The 18,798-nt window shown below is 41.3% G+C and overlaps 1 protein-coding gene across 1 annotated transcript in view; it reads left to right on the forward strand.

The window, feature by feature from the left end:
• The window catches only part of LOC124613667 (chondroadherin-like protein), a 36,978-nt gene extending 18,709 nt beyond the window's left edge, over nucleotides 1-18,269 (forward strand). The window contains exon 3 of the mRNA XM_047142384.1: nucleotides 18,238-18,269. Coding sequence (XP_046998340.1) covers nucleotides 18,238-18,269 — 32 coding nt within the window. The remainder of the gene's footprint in view (nucleotides 1-18,237) is intronic.
• Nucleotides 18,270-18,798: the final 529 nt, after the last annotated feature.

Here is an 18,798-nt window from a genome sequence, read left to right on the forward strand (position 1 = left end):
CAGCAGAAACAACAGAGCAGCAGTACTGTGCAGTTTACTAACATTTTTAAGATATTACGATCAAATCGATACCTCTCTTACCAATCAGTGACTGCAGGTAAGAATTTTGAAGGCAGCTCTTCTGCTATAGAATGAATCTCGTAGATGTAAAAATGTGTAAAGTACTTTGGTCCTTTCCATGATTATATGTTTCTTAAAGTGTACTCAATCGAGTTTGTCTTAATGCAATCTTGTTCAATGTGATGTCTACCTTATTCTTTACTTTACATCCTTGTTTCGCTAAGGTTTTATCGATAAAAGTATTATTGCTTAAATTTGTCCTACCTGCAATATAGAACTGTCGGTGTTTGTTTCTTTGCAATAAAATTCTTCAGTGACAAATCGGTGTGAATGATACAACCATTCCTTTCCCTGTATCAATCTTCCTGTCCTTCCGTCATAAAAAAAGAATTTCTACTTACATGGTGTAACAAAAACGTACAGTAGAAATTGCAAGACACATCCCTCACACATAGACGAAGAAATTACGTTATATGAGCACGGGTCCGGAAATGCTTTGTTTCCGTGTTACAACTTATTTTCTCCAACTCATTAATCATGGGAAAGACACACGAACAGAACGCACCAGCTGTACAGAGTCGCTATTTCAAAAGGAATTATGGTATGGGAAAAGAACATTTTTTTTTAATTTTTTACTATCTGCCTTTCAATTTCAGTTTATGTAGAAACCCTGCCCAGAGCTGGGTTGGCCTGACTACACACTACGGCCACGCTACGAGCTGTCCACGTGAACAGCACTCAGCTGCATATGGGTAGAAATGCTGAATGCTTGGCGCTACTACTTCCGTGGTTCGCACAGAGTGTAGTGTGTGAGGGATGTATGATGTGAGCCCCTGGGGCGATCAGCGAAGACACGTAGCCACTAAGACGATGCTCTCTTCTCTGCTGGCTCCAGAACCGAAAAGACGCACCTGCCCTTGTCTTCCTGCTGGCATCTTCTCACCCCCCTCCCCCCCCCCCCCCAAACCTTTCCTTGCATCAACACCCCTGAACTGGCGGCGTCCTTCTAGTTACATTCTATGCCAAAGCTGAATACATTTTCATTATGATTTAACCTGACATTTTGCTTCAAAGCTGAGGGATGCCCCAACTTCGCCTGTCCGCAGATCACCGTGCTACACAGTTTGGCTTCCGCAGCGTGGGATCCTTTCCCATCGTTTGTTGTGTACATAGTTCCGGGTAGTCAGCGCGTACACTACTTTCCCACTTGTGCGCGCCCCGCTAAGCACAACAGCGCAGGCGCAGCGCTCGTCCGTCTCCGCACTACGAGATGGCGCTGTCTTAGAGACAGACCAAATTCTGCTTCCGCCGATCCGCGTATTAATATGTAACGCGGCCAATGAAATTGCTGCTAACGTAGAACCTTTTCTCCTCGCGGATCACACTCACGCAGTGATACCTGAACGCTCGAGGTATTATAACGAGTGTACAGACCTCCGATTAGTCAGTCTGCATTAGTCTGTACCAGTCTGGATTAGTCTGTACTAGTCTATAGTCAAGTTTCAGTCTGCACCTAATAAGATTATCATATTCCTGTACATAGCCATGAAGAGAAATGAATAGACACTTTGTCAAGTATCAGAGATATGTGAGAATAAGGGTAACGTACCAAGAACAAAGGAACTTCAGATCGTCAATTGTAAACAGCATCCAGAATCAAGTTACGTAATATCTATGCCTTTTTATTGTTTTAATAAATGTGTGTGAAAATTAATCAAGCTCTGTTTAAAGTTGGTCACCGTCAATCTCCAACTCTAAGCGTGCAAGTGGCATTTCTATCGTCTGACCCAACGGCAGAAGATAAACACACCACAATAAGACCACGAGACATATTGCTGACACTCGCTTAGTTCGTTAGAGCGACAAGTCAAATAATCTGATGGTGTGTGTACCGAAGGTCTTACGGTACGCACACCACATCGTTCCATCTCTCGGTAAGCAAGATATTGAATAAAATATGGCCAGGTACCATGACGTGCGACCCGCACTAGTAGGGAGCCAGACGTTGTGGCAACCGCCGCTGTTACGGGCTACCGCCAGGCGCCAGAACAGAACACCCTATGTCAGCCGTGGTGGTGTCCACTCACGCACGCCCTGTTTACGTACACCTATGCGCTACGTCACACCAGCAGGGAAGTTCCGGCTGGGTGTCCGCGCGTGTCGTTGCCTGATCTAAACCAGTGCCGCTCTTTGCCGCGCTGTGCAGAAACCTTCCTTAGTCGCCGCAAAGAAGACGCTGCAGAAATCGCTACCGTGAGCATCACATTACACAGTCGACACCGTGAGGGTCCAAGATCGACGCCAGGGTCTTCCAGCGACTCACCAACGCTGCCAGCGTCGTCGACGCCGCGTACGACTACGACACTCCACCACCGTTGCTGCCACGTGCATGTGCGTCACCTCCGAATCCGACGCCGCCTCAGACTCCGACGCCGCCTCCACCGCGTCTGTCGCCGACCCCACCAACGTCGATGCCTACATGCTACCGATGTCTTCGCCCCCGTCTCTACAAACCGTATATGTCACCTGCACTTTATCTTCTGGCGAACGCTTACGTTCACAGTATCCGCTGTAGAAGTTTCTTTATTTTCGTTGTATTCATTGTATTACATGGCTATCTGCCCTCAGTTTTGTAACCTTGCCAAAAACCACCTTCTCAACCGTGTAGAAGCGTTTCAAAAACAAGTAGAGCAGCTAATCGAAAACAACCAAATGCTAGGAGAAAAGTTAACTAAAATGTTAGATATATCCTAAGATGGTATCTGTTCTTTCGGACATGTCCGAAAGAACAGAAGAAGAAGAAGAAGAGTCTTAACTCTATATTGACTAAGATGGTATCTGTTCTTTCGGACATGTCCGAAAGAACAGATACCATCTTAGTTCTTTCGGACATGTCCGAAAGAACAGATACCATCTTAGTCAATATAGAGTTAAGACTCACCGGCCACTTGACCATCTTCTCCTTCTGTGCGGATGCACAAACAGTGCCCGAACTCTTACGGGAATCGACAACGCGCCGCGAGTAAGGAGTATAATGGGCGGGAGCACTACGAATGTAGTGCGGGACAATACGTTGAGAATGTGGGTTTCGCGGGAGGCGTGCCAGAGATAAATCCCTGCAGTCGCGCTGTCCTCTGTGTCCTCGATGGCTCAGATGGATAGAGCGTCTGCTCAGGAGATCCCGGGTTCGAGTCCCAGTCAGGGCACACATTTTCATCTGTACCCGTTGACGTATGTCAACGTCTGTAGGCAGCTAAGGGTGTTCATTTCATTGTAATAAAACGTTAGGGACAAGCGAAGAGTTAATCTGTGAAAATGAGAAACTCTTTGCTCAGACAGTCACCATTTCTTCAAATGATGATGAAAAGGTAGAAATCGGAGTTCAGCCCGTTCTTGATGGCAAACAGTTTCTAATTCAGTGTTTACAGTTGGCGAAACAGCTTGAGGAGCTACAACAGTAAATCACTGCTCCCCCCTCTGCCCCCCCCCCACCCCCCAGTATAGACGAACGAACACAAGTAGCCACTAAAGGATCTGAAGAAGTAGAATTGACTTGCTTTCTCGCTCTCGTCACATCGAGACTGACAGTGAGACTAGCCTAGGCGGAATGCTAAATCAAATTGGAGTTTTTGCAGCTGAGTCACAGCAATATGAAACACCACCGCCACAACAACAGCCTCATGTTTATCTCTCCCTTCCAGCTCTTCTTCTGGAAAACAAAATGAAAACTACAATACATTTATTCAAAATGTTTCGGACCTTGGTACAGTATGCCCGTGGCCCGATGAAATTATGCTTGGCATCGCCCGCATAAAGCTCGCGGGCGACGCTAGGGTTTATGTGGAGACCGTAGAAGCGTTAAAAAACCCAAGGAAGTTTGATGCCCTCGCACTTGGGTTAGTAGAGCGCTACTCTGACGAAAGAGGAGTGAGTTGTTACCGGGATCAGTTGTCTATTTTGCGCCAAAATCCGAATTTGGGGTTTGAGGCTTTTTCTGGCCTCACCTGTGTATTAGGGCCAGATGCTTCGTGAATTGATGCCCTCAGTGAGGAAGCAGAGTATCGAACAGTAGATGTCGTTATCAGAGGGACCACACATAGGGGTTCAGGTGAGGTTGGTTGCCTACCGCCCTTCCGTGGATGAAGCCGTCGGAGATGCTTTCGTGTGGGACGAGGCTTATAGCCTCGTAGCCCCGCCAACACCGGAAAGTGAGTTACGCCAAGTGTTTGCGGAAGTGACAGAGTGTCGCCGATGTGGTCAGACCGGTCACATCGCTGACCTTTGCCTGGCTCTTCAGATTCATATCTGCCGTCAATTCGGCCTTATGAGGAGATACAGGACCGACGAAGTTTCGGTCGCGGCACTGTACCCGCAAACCAGCCAAGTCAAAAAACGAAAGTGACTTAAACACAGGCACCCCAGCTCAACCTCCGAAGAAGCCACGCCTGGGTCCTTGTACAAACAGAAAGAGGTGTCTTTTCAACCAAAAAGATCCCTAAGGTACCATTCCGAAGTAAAAGGGTAGGGATAACGATTCTCACCACCTGTTGTGCCACCTGGCGAAGGAAGTGGAAGAACAAGAAGCCCAGTCCGTTACTGTCCACCCTCCAGACGAACTGTAATGCAGCTCAAAGAGGAAGACAAGATCGTAAATATAAATGACTGCTCAAGACCAAATGCAAGTGAGAAACTAATAAACGGTGTAAAGTTAAAGATGACTTAGCCTGGTGCCGCTCATGCGTTGTAGGTTTTGCACTGTCCCCACCACGTCTGTCACAGCTCTAACCCAGCGACCAATGAAAAGTTATAACTGGAAGGCCAATGGGAAAGCGCTATGTTTCGACAGCGTGCATGTAAACTGCGTTAATTTTCCAGATTGGGAACAGCTGATTTTTGTTGACCATGTAAAGCAATGCAGCTACTTTGAAATTTTGCCTACTTATTTGTGAAAAATGTATCCTCTGAAAATTATATTTATTTGCCATAGTTGTACTTTTTTGTGGAAATGGAGTGTAGTGTCTCTTTCGCATTGCTATTTTATACAGTGAGCTCAAATAACCTATGTGTGAATTAACTGAAATCTGTAGCTTCTAGAATATTTTTTACCAGAAATGTTTGGTTTACTTCACAGGGCAGCGGTAGAAACAAGCCATATAACGTGAATGCTATCAAGTGGACGCCAAATATATTACATGAAGTTAACTTTGGACAGAGTGTAAAGGCATAGCGTTTTATAGAATATTATGGAAAATTGGTTTTCTCGGTGTAAATACTATGACTAATTGACGTAGTTCAGAAACAGGTCACTTGGAAGAAGGCCAGTGAACAGCTTAATGTTCCTAAAACAACTCTTACGAGGGTGGCCAACAAGAAGTACAGTACACCTGAGGAAGTAGAAAAAACAAAAAGAACCCAGACCTACACTTTCGGGCAAGGATGTTGAAGAACAGCTGGATAATACAGTACTATCTTGGTATGGAAGCTTCTTTCTTCACGCTTACTCGCAATGACTTGTGAAGGATGGCTATACCACCGGCAGGTAGAAATAACACTGAACACACTATCAAAGACGAAATTGCTGGGAAAATGCGGATAGTTCTTAAACGACACAAAACCAAACTGTCAGAAACAACTCCTACAGGAATATCCTATGGCAGCGCTTTTTGGTTCAGCAAAGAAACACACTGGAATTCAATAACTTCGTCGAAGATGTTACATTATACCTACTTTGCAACTAGATAATGTTTTCTCCGATTTAATATGTCTTCTAATTTTGTTTAGTGCTGTTCTTATTATTTGTGCTTGGGGCCCGATTTTGGCAGCTATTTTTGGTACTAACTAATAGCAAAGCTTTTACCACTCTTATTCATAATAAATTTTCGTTTATTTCCTGTTGTACCACTAAAATTTGAATTGTTCATAGCATCATAAAGTAAATATTACATGCAATTAAAATATAATTTTTTGCTTCTTTCTCTGTATTAAATAAAAACGAAATGTGGGTTCGCTTTTAGGCACTTTCCTCTCTAAATGTCAATGCTGCTTGTTATCCACAGCAATTTTAGATGCGTTCTTAGGTTTCTGCCTAACCACACCCATGGAAATAGCGATATAATCGAAAAAAGACCGTCAAATATAAATATCACTTTTGGTCTCAGAATTCGTCACAAACACAGAAATGAAAGAAAAATGCACACATCGAGCGGCGAACCTGTGACCAATCACATTCTGTTATGTTTCCATTAAGCACACGGCCTCACTTAAGGTACACAGTGGACTGCACAATTTTAATTTCTATATTCGGTTCGAGTACATTCTAGAAGTATCCACAAATGTCAAGAAACATTGTACTGGAATGTTTTGTAGCCGTATGCATACTGTATGTGTTCTGGCCGGAGGCAGTTCGCTCCGCGCTCTTGTATGTGCAAGTGCTGAATAAATCTTCGTTAAGTGAAGTTAGTGTTCGGCATTCATCTAATTACACCTTCTTCTACGTGACATTATTCTGGTGGAGGCGCTGGGTATTGGAACTTGTGATTGCGCACATTATCGACGACACAATGGCTCCCACCAGGCTACGACAGAGCCGCCGTTTACGTGGCAAGAACCCCGAGTTCGAGCCATATTCAACAGATCGCACTTTATCGGAGACAGAAGAAGAAGAGGACGTTACGATGACAGCAACTGTGTGCCACCACACGACGCACCCTTCCAGGTTCTCTAGTGACGATAGCCAAGATCCCAATAAGTGGCTGAAGGTATATGAGTGTATGGCAAATTTAACAAATGGGATGACACCGTGTGTTTGGTTGACGTATTTTTCTACTTGGAGGGCACTGCCAAGCAATGGTAGGAGAACAACGAGCAGAAGTTCACAAGCTGGGAAGTATTCCAGGCGGAACTGCGCAAGTATTTCGGCGACACACAACAATAGAAGTGCAAGGCTGAAGATAAATTAAAGTGCAGGGCACAGCGTCCAGGAGAAACGACAGCACCCTACATTCAAGGCGTCTTGAAGCTGTGTAAAATAGTGGATCCTACAATGAAAGAGAAAGATAAGGTTGCACATCTCATGAAGGGTGTTGCTGAGGACATGTATCAAGCCCTACTCCTGAAGGAGGTTTCGACAGCAGACGACTTCATAAAATGGTGCCAGTATATGGAGGCAATGCATCCATGAACCAGTTTAGTATCATAACCGCTTCACCACGGTGTTACGCAGCTTCTTCTGCTACAATATGTCTGTTTTGTAGCGCACACCTTCCTGAATAGTTTGATGTATAAAACATACATATTTGAGAGATTATAAGGCGTGGTATTTGGTCTTAACTCTACCAGAATGCAGCGCTACACCACTTTGCACAGCATTCTTCTGTCATACGTATGTGCATTTCGCTCGTTAGAATTCGAATGTTTATATTTGCGCCAAGGATTGTCATATGTGAAACAAAGGACTATTAATATCGATACTTTCGCTGCTGCAATCAAGGAAGTAGTAGTAGCTTTATTCATCCGTAGATGTCTTTTTTCAAGGATATAGGACACGTCAAAGTACTTTCAAATTTAGATCGATTTAAAGTAAGTTAATTTGTATACAAATATATTTACGCACTTCGAGTTAGAGACAATCATTAGATTTACTCCTGGTATACAATATTTTTTTTAAAAAATTACTTATTAAATAATGTAATGCCACATTGTCCACTCATATCTCACTATCAATCACTGCACACACGATACACACATTGTTTCATAACACTTCACTCACTACACACACACACACACACACACACACACACACACACACACACTGGCGATCTCTGGGACATTTTCTATACCGCAACTTCCCATTTCCTATCCTGAAAAACTGCGTCAGCATCTATCCATAATGAGTGAGACGTTAAGTTCAGAAAGAGGAACAGGTATTAGTATTGTGCTATGCATAGCTGGGTGTAAGTATTTCTGGAAAGGAAAAAAAGAAGGAAAAAACATAAAGTGAAGGTGTTATATGGAATGTCGGATATTTCATAATTATTATTATTATTATTATTTATTTGTATAACATTTTTTATCGAACCTCTACTCTGTTTTAGCTAAGTAACCCTTCAATGTACAAAATGTATTGCATAACAGGTACTTTTTAGCTGCCTTTTCAAATAAGTGTATTATGGTAATTTCTTTAATCTCTTTTGGTAATTTTATTGTACAGTTTTATTCCTTGGTAGAAAATGCTGTTTCGAGTTTTATGTTTATTTTTTATTGGTTAATGTAAGTTGAGTCTATCTCTTGTTGCATGGTAATGGACAGAGCTGTTTGTGCAGTAATTACCAATGTTATTTTTGATGTGTACAACTAGGTGGTAAATGTATTCACATTGAGCAGTTAAAATCCCCAGTGCGCTGAACACATCTTTGCAATGAGATCGACGAGTAGTTTTGGATATTATTCCTATGGCTCTTTTCTGGAGTTTGAAAACTGTGTTCATATTTTGTGCATTTGTTCCCCAAACAAGAATTCCATAGCTAAGAACTGAGTGTACATATAAATAACATCTAACTAAAAGACACTGCATGTTACACACTGATGAAGGGCATAGCATGCTGATGACATTTGGTTTGCAAGTACCTCTGTGTGTTCACACCACTTCAACTGAGAATCAATATTCATTCCCAGAAATTGTGCATTTGTTACACTGTCTATAGAGGTGCCATCTAAATTTAATTAAAGATTGTCATTTTTCTTCTTCAAACTGAAATTCATGGGATTAGTTTTCTTTATGTTCAATGTCACTTTTTTACTTACTGACCAATCATAAACTTCCTTGAGAGTTTCATTTTCTTTCTTGCAAGGAGTTCTCTTGTTTTCTCAGTGACTATAATATTGCTATCATCACCGATGAGGATTTTTCACCATGATTAATACTACTGGGAGATTCATTGATGCATATCAGGAACAGTATTGGTCCGACTATGCTAACTTGCCGAACCCATACATTGATGTATTTTTGTTCTGATAAGTGTTTTACTAAGTGTTTAGATCTATTTGAAGTATGTGTTATCTCTACTATTTGTACCATATCTGTTAGGTATGATCGAAACCAGTCGTTAGCTAGCCCTCTTATTCCTAATGCTTCTAATTTATTTAATAGACTCTTGTGGTCGACTATATCAAACGACTTAGAAAGATCCAAAAATATGCCTGTGACACACTCATCTTTATCAAGAGCATCAAGTACATCTTTTGTGAATTCTACTATGGCTGACCCTTTATTTTTGCCACTTCGGAAACCAAACTGTGATTCACTTAAAAGATTGTATTTATTCAGGTAATTCATTAATCTGTCTTTCATAACTGCTTCTATTATTTTTGAGAATGCTGACAGTGGGGAAATGGGCTGGTAATTTTCTATGTCTTCTGCATTACCTTTCTTAAGCAAAGGTACAGCTCTTGCCTGTTTTAACTGCTCTGGAAATGTCCTTGATGTGAAGGATCCATTTATTGTATTTGTTTAAGGGCCTTGTATAATCCCTATGCATTGTTACAGTACACACATTGGTACCTCATCTAAGTCTATTGACTTTTTATTTTTTAGTTTTTTAATTGTTTTACTGACTTCATTCTCTGTGGCTGGAAATAACATCTTTGTATTTAGTGCAACATTATTTGCAGGTGTTATATTTGTTTGGGGGGATTTTTGTTGTAACTTGTCTGCAATATTTGAAAAATCCTCGTTTACATAGTTTGCTAAGTGCTGTGGATCATTTATTACTTTATCCCCCTGCCTTAGCAGTATATTATACTGCATTTCTCTGCCTCTTCCCGTTTCCTTTTTTATAACATCCCAGACTGATTTGCATTTATTCTCTGCATTATATATTATTTTGTCATTAAATGACTTTTTTGCAGCAATCAGCACCTTTCTATAGATCTTTTTGTAACTATGATAGTAATTTAAGAATTCTGGATCATTGCGAATCTTTTCCATGGAACTGAGGTGTTTAAGTGTTTGGGAGGACTTCTTAATACTTGTTTTTATCCATATGTTTTTGTGAGACGTTGATACAGACATGCACACTTTTGGAAAAGCCTTTTCAAAGTCCAATTTAAACAATGTGGAAAATTTAGAGAATTTCATATTCACATTGGTTTCCTTATAAGTTTCATCCCAGCTTTGTTTTTCTACTTCTTTTGAAAATTCTTCTATTTTTATTTCTGATAGATGTCGTTTGTAGGCTCGCAGTTTAGGGAATGATTCGATGCCTGATTTTACTGTCGTTATTTGACAGAGATGGTCTGATAGTCCTAGATCTTTTACAGCTACATCACATTTTTCCCTGTCCATATTTGTGGCCACACGGTCAATTACTGATGAAGTCGTTGTGATGACTCTTGTTGCACTATTGACCAATAGGGACATGCCAATACTTTGAAGGATGTTTATGAAGGTGCTGCTGGATTCATTTATGATGTTAGTGTTGATGTTAATGTCCCCACACAGAATTATGTCGACCTTTAGTCTTTATCTAGAACTTCCGTTAACTTATTGAAAAAAGTGTCCACACTACCACTGGGATATCTATACACACACACAATGATTAATTTCTTGGTGATATCAAGTTCTGTTACTTCAATAGCTGATATTTCAAAGTGTTTCTCTTCACATACGGTACTGAGATCATGTCTTGATCTGAACTGTGTTCCTTTCCTGATATAAATGCATGATCCTCCAACCCTTGGAGTAGTTCTTCAGTAAGAGTTTGCCTTTTCATACAATGATAATACTACATGTTGAATTTCTGTGTCTCTACACCAGTGCTCAGTAATACAAACTACTGTGTAGTTCGAAGATTGGAGCTCAACTTCTAATAGTTGTAATTTATTTTTTAGTGATTGCATGGTTTGATGGAGGATTGTTAAGTCTGTGAAATGCCGCATGTTACTCTTTCCATTGGTTTGTTTTTATTAGTGACATCTGGTATATGTGATATTTGAGGTGTTAAAATCTGTCTTGTGAGTGATTGTTCCTGTATTTTTGAAAGTGCTGGAGTTACTCTTTAGGCAGGGAAACCTGTTGTCTGGATTTATGCTAAAAGAGACCTTCTTTTCCTACCTATGACAACAGGTATTTGACCATGTTTGGCCCGAGGTCCACCCCATATACTTTAATGAATCAGCTGTACCAATCTTCCCTTCCCAGTCCTGTTTAGGTGTAGGCCATACCTAGTGAAACCTGATCTGTTGATAGTCCCGATGGGCAGCAGAGAAACATGAGCAAAGTTGGCTGTCCTCAGAGCCATCCCTAACCCCACACTGACTCGCCTCACAGCTCCATCAAGGTATGGTCGATCATGACGCAGGAACAGCTCAACAGAGTGTACGTTGGTGCCATGAGTAAGGGAAGCTATCTTGTCCAGGTCACCACCTATGTCATATGCCCCATCCCTATCGAAACTGTTTCCCGCCCCACCCACTATCACTACATGGTCCTCTTTTGTAAAGTCCTTACATAAAGACCATAGGTCCTCTATCAAATGACTTAGACCTGCATTTCGCTTGAAGATACGGGTGGCCTGGTACGCTGCCCCAAAACTTTCCTGTAACTGAGGACCTACACCTCGCTCATGGCTACTACCAAGCAGCAGCACTTTCTTCTTCCTAGCACTTTGTACTTTCCTAGGCTTCTTGGCCTCGGTTGAAGTGTGCTGCACATTTCCTGATCCTCGTTCTACCTGAAGCACTTCTCCACTTAATTCTGGAAGTGGTAGATACCTGTATTTTGTGTTGATGATAAAACTGTCAGATCGCGTTCTCTTTCTTCCTATCCTCCTACCAGCTACCAGTTGCCAACCACCCTCCTCCCCCTATTTCCCTTGACGCTTACGAGTTTCTTCCTTGCTTCCTACAGCTGTGCCTGAAGGGCACAGATTTTCCTTTCCTGTTCCCCAATCATAATGTTCCTACTGCATACTCTGCAGTTCCAGGAGAGACCCTCTTCTGTTCTCCCAACATTCTCCTCACTGCATTCCCTCCCAGTGAAAATATTTCCTACAAGATTGGCAACAAATCCCTCTACTCACTACCCTATGACAGCTCCCACATTTCTCACTCATGGTCAGTTTCGAAAGAATAATTTAGTTTAAACAATGTTTTAAATTTGTCAAGAACGTGAGATTGGCTGTGTGTAAACAAAATACGACGCAAAGGACTTATGTGCGGTGGTTGTTTCTTTTGTACTGATTTAGAGATACAGTGATAGAAGAATGAATTTGTAATTAATTTGCTTTCAGAGAATTTACTTTATTAGGGTTTTAGATACGCTTATAGTTCGGAAAATTTAGGGCAAAATGGCGTCTATCTAACTAGTAAACAATACGAAATGTGTTAGTTAAACACGATTTCGAAACGTTTAATTACACTTTTATTGTGACAATAGACACTGATGAAACTAATAGCAATCTTTTTTAAACGAATTTTACACTATCCGGAAAACTTGAATCGAATTTTTTGTGTTTATGTCACGCAAAATTTCGGGTTATGTCGCGGTTGTCGGGACTTCAGCTAAAGAACAAGTTTTTTCAAGAATAAGGGCTGCTGGGATTCTAATATTGAGCTGTGTGACAAGAACGGACACTATAGCAAGTATACAAAGCAAAGAAAATTTAAATTTGACACTATTTCCTCTTAATATGTTCTTTTAGCGGACGAAGAAAGTACCTGTGATCTCACTCGGCGGCCATCTTGTCGACTCACGCGTTGTTTTGATCGATGATTTTGTTTTTTCTCTATTTTGAAAGGCTTGGAGTGTGGTGTGGCGAATTTCGAAACGATTTTCATTTGGCTCTGTTGTTTTGTGTTCGTTTGTGGCATATTATCGCACAAGATGACTAGAATTCGTTGCTTCAACCGTAAACAACGTCACCAAGGCAACATATACACAGTAAAGGGTGCTACAATAAATTTTACGAAAGTGATTCAAAACTGCCACCTCTCAGACACGGTAAACAAACCACCGCCGAGTCCTTCAAGAAGGCAACTTGGTTTTGGTGCTAATGAAAATGGAGTCACTGAATCTGAAGGTTCGTGTAATATTATTGTTAATGTTAACATACTATCACTGTGAATATTGGACAATGTTATGTGCAAGCATTTCTTTAGTGTGCAGTGTGTTTCTGTAGTGGAAGATGAGAGCGCCAGGAGAAGCCTTGCTACGACCTTATCTGTGATATGCAGCAAATGCAAAGTCGGTGCGTCTTGCATGACATCTAAAATCGTAAACAAAGTTTATCATGTGAATTTGAGGGCAGCATACGGCTACGCGCTTTATTGGTAGGGGACAGAAGGCAGCAAGAAAACTTTGTGCAGTGATGAACCTTCCACATCCTCCAGCAAAATTTTAGAGATATTATAGCAACTGCTTGGAGCTGTAAAAGAAGTTGCAGAATCATCAATGGACGAGGTGACACTTCGTTGAATGGTGTTGTTACAACAACATCTGTTGACACTGGCAAAGTAGTGAAAGTTGAAGTGTTCAGCAAATTTTGTCACAGTTGTGTGAAAGGGATTCCAGATCGTAAATGTAATAGGAACTATAAAGGCTCAAGTGCAGGTATGGAAGTGCAGGAAGTTGTCAGCTTGTTTACCAGATCTGTTGCCTCCCGTGGCCTGCGATATGTGAAGTACCTTGGTGATGGTGATAGTACAGCTTTCATTGAGGTTCAAAAATGTGCTCTATATAAAGCTGAGACTATCGTGAAGAAGTTAGAATAAGTAGGACATATACAGAAAAGACTTGGCACTAGACTTACAAGGCTGCGACAAAATTTGCCAGGAAAAAAATATCTGATGGGAAGCAAATAAAAGGAAGAGGGCGACTGAGGGATGCAGGAATTGACAAGCTACAGATGTATTATGGCTTCACAATAAGAATGAACACAGGGGACTTGAAAAATATGAAGCAAGCAATTTGGGCCTTCTTCTTCCACAAAATTTCCACAGACGATAACCCTATCCACAACGTGTGCCCAAAAGGAAGTGAATCATGGTGTGCCTACCATATGTCCATTGCTGGTGGTAAAGAATATAATCTTGTGAACTAAATGCTGTAATGGAAGCCATCATACCTATATTCAGAGACCTTCCAAATGGAAACTTATTGAAGACATGTCTTCAACGGTACTCAAAATTCAAATTAATGTTTTAACCAATATGTATGGGAAAGATTGCCAAAAACCATTTTTGTGGGAAGAAATGCACATGCTATTAGTGTCTATGATGCAGTTTCATGTTTTAATGACGGTGTACAAAGCAGAAAATATGTTTTAGAGAAAATGGGAATTAAGCCCAGGTGTGAACTGCATCAAAGCTTTGTATACGATAGACAGAGAGTGTGTAGTGAAGCAGATAAATCATTTTTGGATGTGATAAAATCAAGAACAGTGTATAGTAGGAATATGAAAAGGAAGAAAACTGATTTAGAAATTGAAAAAGAACCTGCTTATGGTGCTGTGCAGTTCTAAAAGAATGTCAAATACAAGCAGACACTTTAACAGCCATTTTCCACAAAACACATATTTCTGTACCTAGGTACATGTAACATACAAAATAAATATCCTATTACTTTCAAACTTGGTATACTTATCAAACACGAACTCCTTAATGCAAAACTCTAGAATTTTCCAAATCTATTAGATACTGTGGTAAAAATTGAGATAAATAACTATAAAATTACAGTTTTTCCTAAACATGAAGTTTAAAATGTAACAGCTCATTCATTTTTTTCATAAATTAAATAAATTCTAGAGTTTCATACATTTGTAAGTATGGTTTGTAAGCTGTGCAAAATTCATCGAAGAATCTCTCTTACTTATGAAGAAAAGTGTACCTATAGCAACAAATGTAGCCAATGGTAAGTGAAAAAATTTAGCACGTAAAAATAAATTTATTTTGCTATGTTTTTGAACTTCTGCTGCTATATGTGTAAATCCTGAACCCTTCCTGATCATTCTGACAAAGTTTTGTGAATTTATTTGTAAAAATACAGACAGTAGAAATTAAAATATCCTGTGGTGCCTCTCCTGCTCCAAGTCGGCTCATCCTACCCCCTAAGCACAAGACACAAAATTATTGGTCATGTTGGAATCGCCTGATTACTTTTTCAACTAATATTTAATTATAAGAAATCCTAGCGAGTGTGATATGTTAGTGATGAATCTTCGATGAGTCAAAAACAACTTTAGTAAGAAAACGAATATAAACCTGCACGTGGGTGAAACATAGTGCTTTCCGATTGGCCTTCCAGTTCTAACATTTCATTGGTTGCTTGGTTAGAGCTGGGACGACGTGGTGAGGGTAGTGCCAAACTCTGTATCATTTCCGTTCTCACTTCCCCAAGCGCTCACATACCTCCACGCGTTTCCCGCCTGTGCATCCCTCTTTTCTCCTATTCCCCTCCCTCCTGAGCCACCTTATGGAGCCAAAGCACGGCTCCCCCCCTCCGATCTCTCTCCCCTCGCCCATCCATTCCAGTTCTGCTTCCACCGCAATGTTAGACCCTGCATACGAAACAGTAATGATTCCATAAAATTGTGTTCATGCTGGCGTTTGTTGAAGCCTAGAGCTGCTATTATGGGAGGTTGAGTGGTCGGTCATGGATTGGTGAGTAACAGAACAAGCTGAGCGCCACACCACTGAAGAAATCCAAGATGGCGGCCGTGACGTCTGCTAATGACGCAAGTATCTTTATCCAAGGTGGCAGCTGTAACATCAGCTGATGCCCTGAGTACCATTATCCAAGATGGCGGCCACGACATCAGCTGATGACGTGAGTGCCATTATCCAATATGGCGCTTTTGGCGAGAAAGTGTCACTCCCCCCCCCCCCCCCCCCACTAACGGGAAGTTTGAATTTTGGCGGGAAATTGAATTATGTGCTTCTTGCATGATCCTCTTGGAAAATGGGCGGGAGTTTCGTATTTTGGAGGAATTTTTTTCCTGCACTCACATGACCAGAATTGGTAGCACACATTCCGTCTTTGCTGAGCTCTCATTGTGGAACCGTAGCAATGTGTTTGATCATCAAGATGAATGTGATGGATAGGTCAGCTTTCAATAGCTCCATTACATGTACACATTCGAACGAGGACTGCAGCCACAGTTCACTACATGAAGTCTGGAAGAGTGGGGAGTTAGTTAGTACGGTGTTGCCCCCACTAGAAGCTGCTCATGATGCCATTAAATTCGAATATAATTTGTTTAAATTTGTTTAAATTTATTGAAATTTGTTTACATTTATTACCTACCTACAGCATCAGTGTCATGTTACCACCACAAGAGGCTAAAATATCAATTGTCGGTGTGGAATGAGTATGATGAAATGTTGTGCCAGACAGGGGGCGTTTTAGTAGCTGTATTACATGCACTCATTCAGCTGACGAGTGCACCCGTAGATTCCTACATGAAGAATGGAAGTGAGCATTAATGCTTTACATATGAAGAGGAAGAGTACAGTCTTGCAAATAAATGCTTTGCACAACACAACGCATGAAAACATCTGTCTCAGCTCCCACCCCACGAGAGACAATTGCCTGCAATCTAATCGACCAAAGAACTGAGCTAGTTCGCTAGTTCACTGCTAGAGTGCACCACGATGCGTCTGGTGATCGTCCAGCTCAGTCGCACTGTCCAGCATGTGTCGCTGCCCCCCCCCCCCCCCCCCTCTCAGCCACCAAGGTGCATTGATACCTCTTAAGAAGAACAAATACTCGCCCACTTTCAGGCCAGCCAGCGTCGGCGAGCTGCTGTCTTTAAGAACTCTCCCCTGCTTTCAGACTCCGCAGGTAGCTGCTTGTGTCACAGCGCCAGTGGGCCTGAGGATGGTTTCATAACAGCAACAACAAAGGCATTGCGAGCTCCTTAAAAGGGTTGAGATATTTATCTGTCCCAAAACAGGAACCATATAAGCAAAGGTGATTTGCTGCTAGGGGACACACGCAGGTATTGTTAATAGTGAAGAACAAAGAGTTCCTTCAAAGCTCTTCACTCCTCACACTCCATAACATCGACAAAACATTTCTAGACTCATTGAAGCATTTAAAGGCAATAGATGCGTATATTAAACACGTTAGATATTTAACTCCAGCTCTAAAGAGTTCAGGACATAAAACACGTTAGTACAAACGTTTTCAGGTTTAGTTATAATTATACATTTCGAGAAATTCAACGTAAAAATTTTCCAGCATCATGGTAGAATAATTTACTAAACTTTCAGTGCTCATATCAGTCGTCTATTCCACCGATAGCGCTACTTGAAATTTCATCTTTTCCACTGGACACCTTTCCTAAATAGTAAAATTCTCCGTTTTATCATCTGAAGACTTTGTAAATCATTTGCTTCAGCATTTACGAAGCTAAGCTAAATGTAAGAAACACTAGTGTTAATACCAGCAACGTAGAATTTCTCGTATATAACATTCATTGCGGAAAATCACGAAGCTCGCAGGCTTTGAGGTAGATGCAGTATGTCATCAACCACATGATGATAAGTGTTTGAAACACTCTCGCATCCAGTATGGTAGTAAAAAATGTACCTCACTTCCTTCATCCAGATTATTTATAAACTGTTCAGAGCTCTAATTGCTTTCGCCGCACCTGAAATATCTGCTGAATGCACTCGTATCGTAATACACATAATGGCTCAAGATGCAGAGGCTGAATAAAATATCATCCAGCATGTATTCCAAATAATATCGTTACTCATAGTATGAATTCTATCACTGTAAATCCATAAATTATCAGAGTTTCAGACCAGTTTTTGGATGCATCTTGCTATTTCAGGTTCCAGTCACCAGTAGTACTAGTGGGCTCACCCCAACAAACTCAACGTCCATTCGTTATTGTCTTGGTGATGTGGGAGGACGCTCGGCATCCTTTTTAAACCCCAGCATCCATGTGCTCTCCCTCATTCCGATATAGTCAACCAGTCTGTCTGTATGCATTTCGCAGTCATAATGAAGAGATCTTCAGCAAACTGCAGCAGTGAGGGGAAGCGCCTTCGCCTGAATGAGGTCCCACATATATTATTACCCTCATATGAGTGTTATTTAGTATGTGAACCCCCTTTTAGAATACAGACCTGCTGTGTGCATGTGTGAAATTGAATTTCTTTTCCTCCTCATTTCAGCATTCTTTGCTGACATGCTGGACACTGAATGATACATTAGGAAGGGGGGCTCTGACCCCGTCAGCTCAAAAACGTGAGTATAAAATCTGTTTTGTGTTTTCATAATACATTGACTGTGTGATAATACCATAATATTACGTGTACTTCGTTGTTGGTGTTGTAGATGAATTCAGTGTGATGCATTTATCCATGCACAGTTTGTGGTGGATGGGGACTTTGATCCCGAAATTCATGATGAAGGGCTGGCTGCTGTGACTGAGCTATGGTCCGCGATCTAACAAGGTGACTATTATTACAGATTTCATATTCTTATTATCATCAATACTTCCATATCAATCCATTTATAATTATTTAAAATGCTCTATAATGCGATGCTTATTTTTTTTCACTGAGGTGAAGCCTCAAATGGCTGTAGCATGCGTTGGGGCATGACACACTGTCATTAGAAGCCCAGGACAAACAGGTGAGCCACGTGTCGCGCCCATAACCGCGAAGCTATCAGCCGAGGTTCAACCCACCCAAACCTGCATTTCACAGAGTCAGCCATCATGAGGTCCCCAT

This window comes from Schistocerca americana, chromosome 4, assembly GCF_021461395.2.
Source record: "Schistocerca americana isolate TAMUIC-IGC-003095 chromosome 4, iqSchAmer2.1, whole genome shotgun sequence".
NCBI lineage: Eukaryota > Metazoa > Arthropoda > Insecta > Orthoptera > Acrididae > Schistocerca > Schistocerca americana.